The sequence below is a fragment of the Trichoderma virens genome, assembly GCF_000170995.1.
Source record: "Trichoderma virens Gv29-8 chromosome Unknown TRIVIscaffold_6, whole genome shotgun sequence".
In the NCBI taxonomy this organism is placed as follows: Eukaryota; Fungi; Ascomycota; class Sordariomycetes; order Hypocreales; family Hypocreaceae; genus Trichoderma; species Trichoderma virens.
This window is the reverse complement of record NW_014013743.1, coordinates 2896042-2909100: the sequence shown is the minus strand read 5'-3', so window position 1 is coordinate 2909100 and position 13059 is coordinate 2896042. Positions and strand designations below refer to the sequence as shown.

The window sequence follows — 13059 nt, the reverse complement described above, 5'->3', positions numbered from 1 at the left end:
CTTTGCAAGGTGACGGCCTGAGGGAAGTGTACAGGTAGCTTCCAGAGTTGCTTCGTTAATGGGAAAAAACCAACAACAAGCTACCACAATCACGAGCCACAGCTGAAACACTGACTGGCAATTGGTTAGATTGGCTCTTTTGTGCTAGATTAAACCGCACGTGATGTCTCGTAAACCTCTTTTCCCCGTATTACTGTGTGTCGTCGATAAATATCGCAACGTTCTCGTGCTCCGTCTCCACAAAAACGATCTGTGTAAGCCGGCCACACACCACTATATATTCTAGCTTACCTGCGCCTACATACGCAGATGTAGCTTTATATATTAGCATATCTTAAAACTAGAGGATCAGGGCTATCTACAAAGATACAACATGACAGGATTGCTGGGATATAACGTGGCAGGCTGGGTGCCGCAGGCTACAGCACCGCAGGTTACAGTGCTGCAGGCGCCCCCGGAGGGTATCTTAAAATTTCCGTTGGATACATGTAGTATCTAGTTATCTATGACAGATACTACGGTAGATAGCGATAACTTGAACATTGATTAAACAGGATGACCTTGAACGGGATGACATTGATTAAACTGGAAGACCTTGACCAACGGATGACCTTGATCGAACGGGATGACCTTGGTCCAGCTAGGTCGGCCCGATTAGTCTAAGGTAGCTGACCTTGAACGATTCGGAAGACCCTGATCAAACTACGGAGTAGCTGACTACGATCTATCTAGGTGGCCTCGTTGTATCAAAGTAGCTTCAAACGAACGGGATGGCCACCAACGATCCGGTTGACCTCGAGAGATCCGGTTGACCTTGATCGAACTACTAGGGGGGGGCTTCAACATCAGCCAACTCCCCGAGCTAGCTCCACATGGCACGAGGGGCACGCTGACTAGGAAAATCGTCGATGACTGGGAAAAAAAGATACATAAGATCGCGGACCAATTGTATAAGCAGATGAGTAGCTTGTTTACCCACACAATCCACTTTGGAATCCCTGTCAGTAGCTACCATGCAATAGCTTTTTACTTACCCTATAATACTCATATTGTATTTTATTAATATCTCTTTTAATATTTAATAAAATCCTTTAAAATATCAACACTAGCTTCATTATATACTTACATACTATTGTCTAAAATTTTATTAATTTTACTAGTAAATTAGATTTTATATAAATTCTTTTATCATAAATCGGTTTTTTTTTTTCCCTTAGTTATCGATAATTTTCCTTGTCCGCGTGCCCCCCCATGATACTAGTCATACCCGTATTCCCGCGAAAAATTGGACTAGGGGTCTCGCTGATTTCTTCGCTTAATTAACTGTACACAGCTAGATGATTACTTCCCATCCCTAGTAATTGGTGGGATGAATCTGGAGAAATCCACAGTCGTATTTTTTGAGGGAATACGATACTATCGCGGGGACCTGGCTGATTTTGAAGCCCCCCCTAGTAGCCGACCGCGATCGGGGCGGTTGCATGTGCTTTGCTTGCCCTTATGAACGCCTTTAGCGAGCATCACACTTGTCAAAATATGTTATGTAGTTAAGCAAATATTCAATCATCAGACGGCTCGTTAACCTTTGGCGCGAATCAATCTATTTGTGGGCAAAAGTCTACGCCCACTCTGACACGCCCAAGAACCCTCATTTGTGACCATGCCACAAGTCCTTCAAACAATGTTGTAAACCAGAGCTTTTGGTACCGTTATCGAGGTTGTATTAGGTATTTTGACTAAACTAGATCGTAGAGCTAGCTAGGAGAACTCGGGGTCCTCTGAGGTTGCGTAAAGCTATCCTAACTATCACACATGCCACAGTAGGGAAACCTCGGTTTATGTGACTTAGAGTTACTCCGTAAAACAGCCGATGATCCGGATTAAAACCCTCTGCCGCAACCACGGTTACTAATCTTCCGATTATGCGAGGCGGGCAGGATTCCAACCTGCGACCTGCTAAGGACTCCACCGTTATGCCCGAAAATCGTCAAAGAGATTATGGTATGGCGGCAATAGTCGCGATGCTATGTAGTCACCAGGAAGTCTTACTAGGTATTAGAAGTAAGCGCGGAATACATTGAGCAAGTGCCAAGGATTTGTGTTATTTAGTAGATAATACAAAATAGATTAATAAATAAGTAAATAATAAACAGCTGAACTTTAAAGAAACAACTAATTGCCATTCTGTACATAAATTAACGCATTCCCTAGGCATGTGTTGTAAATACACATGTTTACTGTAGATGCCGCAATCTACCAAGCACATCTCGCAATGAGTCCCCCAGGATATCTTCTCTTCATCATTTTTCTGAGCTCGTCAATGCACAAGAGGCCAAGTCCTAAAGCCATGGGAATAAACCAGTGCTCTACTGGAACTGGGGCGCAACCAAGATATGTAATATCAGGAACCAATGTGAATATTAAAGCGATGACGAGCGAAAATAAAATGGCGGGGAAAAGAAGCCAGTTTCGAGTTTTCAAATTGAACAATGGTGGATGGGTGAAGATGGAGAGGTGGCGAGTGCGTAGTGCCATTGCATTGAACCACTGGATGACCACTAGGGTTATAAAGTAGACTGAGGATGCAACTGTAAGGTGCATGTTGACATCATCGGCACTCTGTCCATCGGGAGTGGGAATTGATCCAAACGAGAACCACAACGATGAGAAGGTCAAACCATTTCGCTGGAGGTACCAGTACGACATGGTGAAGGAGAGAACTGTTTCCAATGTACCAACAAAGCCATAAGCTTGAAGGAGTAGCTTCCAGTCGACGAGACGATCATTCACAACATCTCGAGGCGGCTGAAGCATGAGATTGGCCTCGGGTTTCTCGTAAGCTAAGGAAATTGCGGTAGCACAATCTGTGAAGCAGCATATAATAATCATGAGAAATGACGACAAGATCTGGGGCAGACCAAAGGCAACATTGGTAAAGACTGGCCAAAATTCTGACCAAGAACCCGCCGGCAGTAGGTATGCAATCGTCTTCTTGAGGTTGTCAAAGACTACGCGACCATAGAGCACAGCCTCTGGAATAGCAGAGAATGTATCTAGCAAGACCATGTCTGCGGCCTCGATGGCGATGTCGGAGCCAGATGCAGGTGAAATACCAATATCCGCCTGCTTCAAACTTGGGGCGTCATTCACACCATCACCAATCATGGCCACAACGTAAGACCGTGACTGGAATTCTCGTACAATTTGAAGTTTATGCTCCGGTGTAGTTCGAGCAAATACTATCTCTGAGTATTCCGTTACCAAAGTGTGCCATTGGTGCGGAAGCAGCGTCATCAGATCTTGACCTGTCAAGACAATCGCCTTGGTTTCGCTTGGGAGATGATTAGACTTGGTATTCTTCTTGGGTTCGATGCTGGGAGGTACGCGGGGGAGATTCTTGACGCTATGGACCTCAGAGTCCGAAACACTAATGATGCCGCAAGAACGAGCAATAGCTTGAGCTGTGAGTTGAAAATCTCCTGTAACCATGGCAGTGCGGATACCGGCCCGATGCAGGGTCTCAATCACACCGGGAACCTCCTCTCTCGGACTGTCCACAATGCCGACAAGTCCAATGAGCGTGAGGTCGGTACGGGCGAATTCAAGAGCTTCCTTTTCGAAGGTATTGTCTTCTGGGTTTGATTGCATCGTGCTACCAGAAAGAGACCTTCGAGCGAGAGCCAAAACGCGTTTACCTTGGCTCGACCATGAATTTTTGATTGCCTCAATGGACGAGCGAACAGCTTCGTCAAGATTGTGCACCTCGCCATCCTCGCCAACATACTTTATGCATCGAGAGAGAAGAATATCTGGTGCACCCTTGATCATCAGGATATAATCCTTTTGAACATCAAAGCCATTGATTTCAGAAGCAGAGAGCGTAGACTCCAGTGAAGATTGACTGCTAGGAGAGCTGACGCGCAAGGCGAACTTGTTCTTCGAGTTGAATGCGAGGTCAAACCGTTTATTCCATAATCCGCGAGACTTGGTGACGGGGCCCAACGATTCTGATAAGCGAAGAATAGCTTGATCTGTCGCATCGGCGAGAATCTTCCTCTCGTGGATGGGGAGATGGATAGTTGTGGGGTCAAACTCTCCAGCATTGCACACTGCAGAAGTGACTCGGAGTTGCTTGAGAGCGGTCTTTTTACGTGAAGGAGATTCCTCTGCAATTTGCTGTATGGCTTCCGTGACAGTCAAGGCGCTGGAACCAATAAGGCAGTCGGTCACAGCCATTTGGTTCTTGGTCAGAGTACCTGTCTTATCCGAGAGTAGTACTGAAACAGTTCCCAGGGTCTCAACTGTCTTCAGAGATTTGCAGAGGATATTATTCTTCTTCATAATGCCCGCAGTAATGGTGAGTGAAGCGGTCAAAGCGATTGGCAGACCTTCTGGGATAAAGGCAATAGCCACACTGACACAGTCCACGATCAAAGTTGAGACCGAGATATAATCAGGATACTTGTGACGAATAAAACCGGCCCACAGAGCAACAATCACCACAACCATTAATACCATCAAGGTTGCGATGATGATAACGAATCTAAAGATTTCTTTTTGCAACGGAGTTTGACCAGACTTGGGTTTGTTGGTCAGTTTCGCAATATGACCAAAAACCGTATTGTCACCGGTAGCGACAACGATACCCACACCACTTCCAGAGGTACAATGAGTACCCTGCATTCCAATACATCTGGTTTCGAGATAGTTCTTCTCCGTAGACTCAGTGACCGCAGACAGAGGATCAGATTCACCCGTCAGGATGCTTCTGTCGAATTTGGCATCAGTGGAAACATTGACGAATCGAATATCAGCAGGCAGCTTATTGCCAGCACTGAAATAAAGAAGGTCTCCTGGGACGACTTGAGATGCCGGAACCAATATCCTGCTTCCATCGCGCAGAACACTGCAATCCTCTGGAAGCATGCCAGTGATGCTCTTCATCACCCTGGATGAAGAGAAATCTTGCCAGGCATTAAAAGCGGCTTGTGCTAACCACACAATGGCCAGGACGATTCCCAAAGCCAAGTTGGCCACTGCAGGAGCCGGTTCGCCAAGTGGCTTCCAAGAAATAAAGACAAGAATGCTTCCACCGAATAGAATTGAACCAAAGCCTCCATAGAGATAGAAAAATATCTTCTGGAATAGTTGAGATTTTGGTGGAGTTGGAGTGTTGGCACCAAATTCTGCAGCTTTATCCCTGACTCCTTGAGCTGAGAGACCAGTTTCAATGGATGTATCTAGCCGTTCGGTAACTTCTTGGACGGGTATAATGTGCCACTCGAGATCTCCCAAGTCTATTATAATAGCTTGGTCAGTCTTATACTCCTTATAATCATCCATAAGAGACAAACTTACCTGCAATAGCCTTGTTGCCAGCTTCTTTTTTCTCCATGGCCACATTATATTTCCCCTGCGTACGTTCCATATCTATACTCAGAGTACGGTACAAGACAGGAAGTGCAGCGGCAGGTTCGACCACCCGTTGGCCACTCCTTATGCTGGACAAGGAGTGGATGGAGTAGGTCGACCCCTTTCGTTTGAGTTTGCCATTATAGTTTGCAGGAGAAGAATCAACAGGTTGAATCTCGTCGTCAAAATATCGGATTCGACGCTTTGCAGCCCTGCCTGGCCCAGTGTTGCCCTTTTCAGGATCGCCCTTATCATTGGCATCCGCCATTCTGCCGCTGAGGAGAGGAAGAGCAGTGCCGGAGAGGAGGTAATGGATCTAGAAGAAGAATTTGAAAATAACTGAAGCTGAACAAAGGGGTTAGAAATAGCAAGACGATAATCCTTTAAATAGGAAAACCAGACGAGGCGAGGAGGGCTGGCGAGTTGAACAGGGCTTACACCAAAGGAAGGGCACTGGCACTCCCTTGCTTTTTGCCCAATTTGCATCAGCCTACGGATAATACACTTGCATTGGGATATTATGAGTGATTTTCTAATGCACTTAATGCAGTGCCACAGTGTGATGATATGATGACATACATATGGGATAGGTAGGTCTCTGCATAATAAGCTGCGATATTTAACTCAAAGTCAATCATCACGCTGAGACGTGTTAAAGCAGTTTGATATTATAAGCCAAACTTTTTTATACGAGCAAAGAGATGTTTATTTTTTACAGAAGCTGGCGGCATTTCCCAGGTTGTATAATCGAAAATGTATGGAGTATATATTTATCTCAACACCAATGCATACTTTACAACACTCTTCTGTCACTTCCCCTCTTTTCTTTTCTTCTTTTTTATGCCAGTTTTATTCCATTTATGTCATTTTTATGGTAGCCGGATTGAGTATCTCTCTATTATTCTATGAGTTATTAAATTTGCAGTAAGATCTTTTGAAAGCTGGATTTGTTCAAAAAGGAGGATTCCTTGATTAGGTGAAGAGGAGGCCTCCCTTCGAGCCTAAATAGCTTTGCCTTTTAACAGCTAGAATGCGTCTAACCGTAATAAGCTAACTATCGTCTTACCATCTAATATCTAATAGGTCTTGAAGAAGAAGAAAAAAACTATTATTCAACGGTTTATCTTGAATAAACATTTAATCCATTAGATTTGTATCAATGTACTACAAAAATTCCAGTCAATCGACATTGGTTCGGTGCATGTATATATGTATATATATATGGAGGCATAGTGAGATGTCAAATCTTGAGCTGTTAGGATTTGAGTCAAAGAGCTACAGCCCCGTCTAGTCGAACTCACCGCTATTAGAGGCAACTGTCCATGTGAACATCAGCATATGCAAATAGGCAAGGGCTTGAGGCAAACGCCACAGCCATTGAAAACACAGAGCGCAGCAAAATGACTCGTCTGTTGCTTCTGCATGCGGCTCGCAAGTCTTGAAAATGACGCAATGGGGGCAGAGTAGAATCCAGTATTCGGTATTCTTTGGCACAGGCTTAGCTTGGAGCGTTTTTTGGCTGCTTCATCCAACTCCCGTGTTTGGCTTCTGTCGGGTTAGCGATTTTATGCCCAAAACCCCACCGCAATGGATGAATCTAGGCTCTTATATAATTTTCTCACGCATTTGCCTTATACTAGTTTCACTTGATAAAGTCATAGCATGTTGGTAGAAAAACACGTATTTAGTCGGGATGTAAATGTAAGCAATCTAGACCCAGGACCTGAGGCGCTGTTCGTTTTCGCGACTCAATAATGCGCCTGGATGCGCTCCCACAAACCCCCAGCGCGAGAGAACTTTTGGTAGGTCGGTTCACGTGTTTTCGTAGCTGCCTTTTGCTGCCATGAAACCAAACTCCACTCTGCGTATATGTGCAGCTGTCTCCCACCAAGGAGTCATATTGGTCAACTTTCTATCTCTCGAGTATGCTAGAAATGCGCACGACTTCTCGCCGGTGCAGCGCTCTATGGCATTGAGCAGTTTCTCCCTATATGAGAGTTGATGAAGCAACCGGCATATCAAAATAGAGCGCCTGTTCGGACACTTGGAATAAGAGCCACTGCCGCCAAAATTGTGAGTTGTTGAGGCCGGCATCGCTCAATCAGGCATTGAACAATTGCACCGAATTTCTATAGCTTAATTTTGGAGTTGAGATCTTGAATAGCAGGCACATACCCATTTGGACTGAGGTCAATCGAGCTAGCCGCCGCTGTGATATGTGATTAGTCCAGAAGACGCGGCGAAAGTCATTGTGACAAAAATATGCGAAGAAGTCATCAATAATTGCACTTTAACGAGTACGGCGCGTTTACAATATGGCGATGAAGATACACACCGAGCACAGTGGTTAAGGAGAGGCAGCCCGGAATCCGACTTTCTTTCCAGCTCCGTGGACGGTATTAATTACAAGCTTGCAGCGTTGGCAAAAGTTCAACTACATTACAACCTCTTTATCCATGCGATATTGTGTATAATATGGCTCATACCAATAAAATATATTGTTTATTTGGGAAAAAGAAACCCGGTAATTTCTTTTCCTTCCGTTATTATACTGTTTTGTTCCAGTTGTCGGTTTCAGCAGTCATTGTTCCGTCTTAACCAAGGTGCCGCTTCGAGCCGCCAAACTCCTTACACTTACAGCTAAAGATAGATTCAAGCTCCATTTAGCGCAACCAGAATTCATGACAGAAAAGCACGAGAGAAACTTTAGTCAGGATATTACCCAAGTCTCAGAAATAATAAAAGGCCTCAGAGTTTGCAGAGTCATGTGTGTTCTCATCGGCCCCATGACCCTCTCAGTTTTGTTAATGATGTTCCTTGGAGCATGCTTTATTTTATTCTATCTAGCTATGGAGCAAATTAAAAAATTGACTTAATCTCTGAAAGTGACCAAATCCATTTTAGTGAAATCCCAAGGGATGTTTATCCAGGTACTCAACTCAATTGCCGATTTGCCCAACAACATCAGTGTTGATACAATTACTTGTAATCTTTATACCGGCTCTCCGAAATCCTTAGCGTTACAACGATTGCAGAGTATATATTGCTTTCGGAAGTTATATATTTGTATAATAACGATGCTAGTGGTACGACAAGCCAGGAGCAGGGGTGCAGCAAGAATGTTAGGGTGGTATAGGTTAGCTCAATATCTGGAGACAACCCACTAAAAAAGGGCCTTTTTGGGAGGCAAGTTAATTTGTGAAGATCGTAATAACTGGGAATATAACTTTTTATTTTATTTTTGCAATACTTCATTCAAATCGGAAATTATATCTTGTCCATGAAAAATGTATGGAAGCCAGATGTTATGATACGATGTCGTTTTCGTTGACAATAGAGAATATCCAATTTGCATTTCATTTGCATCAAATAACTCCCTCCTAGTCAAATTTAGCTCGGAATTTATACTGCAACACAACAAAATAATCTGCTGTTGTATAAGTGGTTGTGTAGGTGAGAATTATGTCAACTGGATTATGCCACCACCGCCTCAATCCCCAATTCTACGGCTATGCAAAACCCTATGCCTGCAGATCTCCATCAGTCTACTGTTTTGTACACGAACTTCCATTTTGAGGTTATTAGTTGCTCATTATCTCGCCGACGAATTCTACAATTTCCCGTCACGCAATATGCCTATTTAAGAGCAAGGTTCAATTGCTTACGCCTAGACCTCCTGCATCGCATCTCGCTTTAGTCTTACGTCTTTACGTAAGATTAGCGTACGAGGTGCTATTTGTGTAGCTTTTTCACTATTACGCGTAACTTTACTCTCGCGTCATTGCGGTCTTGGCATGGAGATGCTGCAAGCAGGCCCCTCCCTGCAGTATCTGATGCTTCGGAAATCGCCACGCATGATACCAAGGCGAGTAGCCTATTCATGCAACTAACGGCAAACTAACATGATTCCAGGACTAGTTTTCATAATTAATGACTCTCAAATTACATGTACCAGTACCTCATGGCCATATTCAGGGATCCCATTGATCAACTCACACCCAACCCTTCACTTGAAGCGGGAACTGCACATCTTGCAGAATCTCATCTCGCCCTCCACAACGATTTCACATGGAAGCCTTAGCGAGTGGTTAGAGTCAGCTCGTTCATCATATTCACTCATTCTGCAACCAATACAAGTAAGACTGATGATCAAGTGCTGGGGAGTCATCCAAGCATCTACAGGGGGTCAACTGCTGGCTCATGTGTCGCGCTGCCAGTATCATTAGGATAGCATCCTTAATCCGGACTCCGGGCCAATGGGAATACAGCATTGGGTACTCAATTAGCCTGTCGGTTCATCGGGAGTTGCCGCAATCGCTCAGACAACCTTTCAAGTCTATTTTCACCGCCGGCTTCTCTCTTTCCGTGGGCTAATCATCCGCTTGGTATCGTGTCGAACGTCACATTTACATTAATCAATGTGCGATGTGCAAATATTCCTTCAATTTATGAATTATGAAACACAAACAGTTTAGTATCAGCGAATTGCACGGCGCAGTTTTACATCTTGACAACAGTTGCAAATGAGATTCATCTCTTGGCATTACACATAGCTCCACTACCCACTCAACAGAACTAATGGGCTGTCATAGTAACACAGTCAACTCAAACCTGGCTTCAAACTCGTCTTACCAACACGTAATCCTGGGTTATCAACTCTTCCCGCAACCAACAACGTCTCGTCGGCGAATTTATCACGTGATGACCGAAAACAGCTCATCGTTCGATGCTCGAACTATGAAATCACGCACCGCTCTTGTTCTCGTATAATCTCTCTCTCTCGTCAACCCTCTCGTCAAACAGACATACGGACAGAAAGAATTCTCCGACCATGGCCTCCAGAGCCTTTTTCGACCCCGTCGTCGCCTTGCGGGCGGCGCCCCTGCTTACATCCACCTGCTCCCTCTGGTTTGCGTGGGACCAGCACTTCTTCTTGCATCTCTTCAACAAGCCCGAACTCCGAGAAAAATCCAACCAAATGCTGCCCACCTATTTCCGCTACTTTTTCCGAGGGGGAGTAACTCGCGTCTTGGTTCTGCTCTCTCTGACGCTGTCATCCACTCTCGCCACCTGCCTTGTCAACCACGACTCGCATTGGGCCAATGGGTCTCTGCGTTGGTACACGGCTGGCATGGTTCTGGCTGCTAGTCATCTCGCTTTCGTCCCTGCTGTTGCCCCTAAAGTGCAGGCCGTGATTGAAGACACTTCCAAGGGAAAGAGCACCAACGACTTGGACGGATGGCTGAAGATTCACGCCTGGAGGGGCTTAACTGTGGATTTGGCGGCGTGGTCCTGCTTCGTCGTTGCAACCGTGCGAAACATCCAGTCGTCGTGAAGAATCCAGTTGGAAGTGTTCTTTGATTCGCTCAATGTGTCATGATGTTATCTGTTCTTATTAAAGCTGCAGAGTTGGCGATCAGTTGCTGTCGCCTTCCAGGCTGCACACTCAGAATTGGGTTGCTGTGTATAATTAGTGCTAGAAACAAATTGTAAAACCACTCTTTATATAAAGATAATTATGAATGTGAAACTGCCTTGCACCTCCCAAATCTAGCCACAGGAAAAAAAAAAAACTGGCGATCTCCATAGGTTCAACTATTGCGGCGAAGCGTTCTTCTCCGCCTTCATCTGAGCATACGCCTGCTGCGTGGTAGTAGGTAATCGACCCCGATCATTTTCCTCACCAATCTCCAGCATTTTAACCCAGGCGCATATGCAGTCTGCAAAACTTTCCACCTCCTCGTCGGTTCGTGACGGTTGGAAGATGAGTCGAACCCTCTCCTGGCCTTTGGGTACAATCGGGTAGATAACCGGGTGTCCAGAAAAGCCTGCTTGATTGACATGAAACGTCAAGCACAAACTGTGCCCAGTGTGTGTCCAGACAGGCACAATTTGAGCAACAATGGCAGGGACCTCATCCCCTTCATACAGGGGTATGTGCATAATCCCAGCATCGTTCACACGTTCCCACACGGGGTGAGATCTCATTCTCTTGAGAAACAGCCTAACCAGATGGTGGATCTTGTTCTGAGTCTGTATGACAAGTCATATTTTGGTTAGATTGATGATCAGAAATGGCGTTCGGAGTGGAGTGCTGACTTGCCTCAATGGTCTGGCCTCTTTTCAATAGTGTGTAAGCTGCCCGAATGGAGGCAAGCATAGGAAAAGACGGCACGCCTGTAAACATGAGGGCTCTTGCATTGTTCATGAGCATCATTTTTACAGTATAGTTTACCAAAATTGCCGCTAAGCACCAGCCCACCAGTTGGCATATCCCAACACCGATTACTGAACGACGAGGAAGACAACGTACCACCGACAGAGCCCAGGGCCTTGGGAAAGGTATATATACGAATCGCAACCTCCTTTTCAAGCCCCAGTTCACACAAAAGACCAGAACCTTTGGGGCCCAGAATTCCCGTACCATACGCCTCGTCGATTATGAAGACGGTGTTTTGGGCAGGGAGAATCTCCTTAGCCGTATCAATGAGCTCTTGTAGCGGACAGATGTCGCCGTCCATGCTATAGACCGACTCAATTGATGCAATGAGCAATCGCGTGCCGTTGAGGATCTGCGGCTCGGATTTGAGTACCAAAAGTAAAACCTCCGAGAACGAGTCCACGTCGTTGTGACGAAAAGAATGTTGGCTCCGCGCGACGCTGTTTTTGAGACCATCGTGGATACTTGCATGGATCAGCTCATCGTAGACAATAACGTCTCTTGCAAGAGGAATCGTGGAGTAGGCTGCCAGATTACCTACACAGCCGCTGTTGGCAATGTGTGCCGTCTCAGCGCCGTGAAACTGAGTAATCTCCTTCTCCAACTGCTCTATATACGTCGAATTGCCGTCGTTACAACGTGTCAGCCGACCACCACAAAGTCTTGCAACTGGTACAGTGGTTTCAGAGTACGGGTACTTTCTCGATGAAAAGGTCAACTTGGCAACCTTGGACATGTCCCATTTCTCCATGACGAGGACAGAGGTAGAAACCTCAGACCCAACGCATCGTCTCATGTTGGAGGTCGCCCGCGAATGTATTGATGATGCTGGAGAAGTCAAATTCAAGGGCCGGCCCATCGGCTGCTACATGGGATGCTTCAGTGAAGATTACCTTGCTGTGCTGAACAAAGATCCCCAGCAGTCTGGGACAAATAAACCAGACAGCCTTGGCGATTTCATGTTGTCCAATTGAGTTTCGTATGAGATGGACTTGCGCGGACCCTGGTTTGTCTTGTTTCCCTATCTTGTCTCCCTTCTCCATATTTCCATTCGATGCAACGCTTACTGACATATTGTACTTAGCATGATAATCCGCACTGCCCGTTGTTCCGCCTTCGTGGGTCTGAATGAGGCCGCAAAAGCTATGGAAAGAGGTGAATGCGAGAGTGCCATCGTCGGTGGAGCCAGCATGATGTTTGCACCAGGAAACGCAGCGGGCATGTCTCAGTCCAGCGTTCTATCCCACGGCCATGCCAGAGTTTCTCAGCAGATGCTGACAGATAAGCCAGAGCTGAACCCATTAACGCAATCTTCGTCAAGCCCCTGAGTGCTGCCATCAGGGCCACTGCGACTAATTTGACGGGAGGAAGGCAGGTCTAACCCACCCCAGTTCAGATAACCAGGAAGCCCTTATTAGGAAAGCCTA

The 13059-nt window shown here is 45.7% G+C and overlaps 3 protein-coding genes across 3 annotated transcripts; 1 reads left to right on the top strand and 2 right to left on the bottom strand.

Moving 5' to 3' along the window:
• Positions 1-2253: 2253 nt before the first annotated feature.
• On the bottom strand, positions 2254-5680 carry TRIVIDRAFT_150738 (uncharacterized protein; the record flags this gene model as incomplete). The annotated part of the gene is made up of 2 exons (XM_014101712.1): positions 2254-5319; positions 5351-5680. The coding sequence occupies 2 exons, from the start codon at positions 5678-5680 to the stop codon at positions 2254-2256; spliced, it is 3396 nt and encodes a 1131-aa protein (XP_013957187.1).
• A 4536-nt stretch (positions 5681-10216) lies between these two features.
• On the top strand, positions 10217-10939 carry TRIVIDRAFT_216123 (uncharacterized protein; the record flags this gene model as incomplete). Its single annotated transcript, XM_014101711.1, has 1 exon — positions 10217-10939. The coding sequence occupies one exon, from the start codon at positions 10244-10246 to the stop codon at positions 10745-10747; it is 504 nt and encodes a 167-aa protein (XP_013957186.1).
• A 68-nt stretch (positions 10940-11007) lies between these two features.
• TRIVIDRAFT_191580 (uncharacterized protein) lies at positions 11008-12428 on the bottom strand (the record flags this gene model as incomplete). Its single annotated transcript, XM_014101710.1, has 4 exons — positions 11008-11333; positions 11512-11658; positions 11726-12294; positions 12331-12428. 4 exons carry the CDS (start codon positions 12426-12428, stop codon positions 11008-11010), a joined length of 1140 nt encoding a protein of 379 aa, XP_013957185.1.
• Positions 12429-13059: the final 631 nt, after the last annotated feature.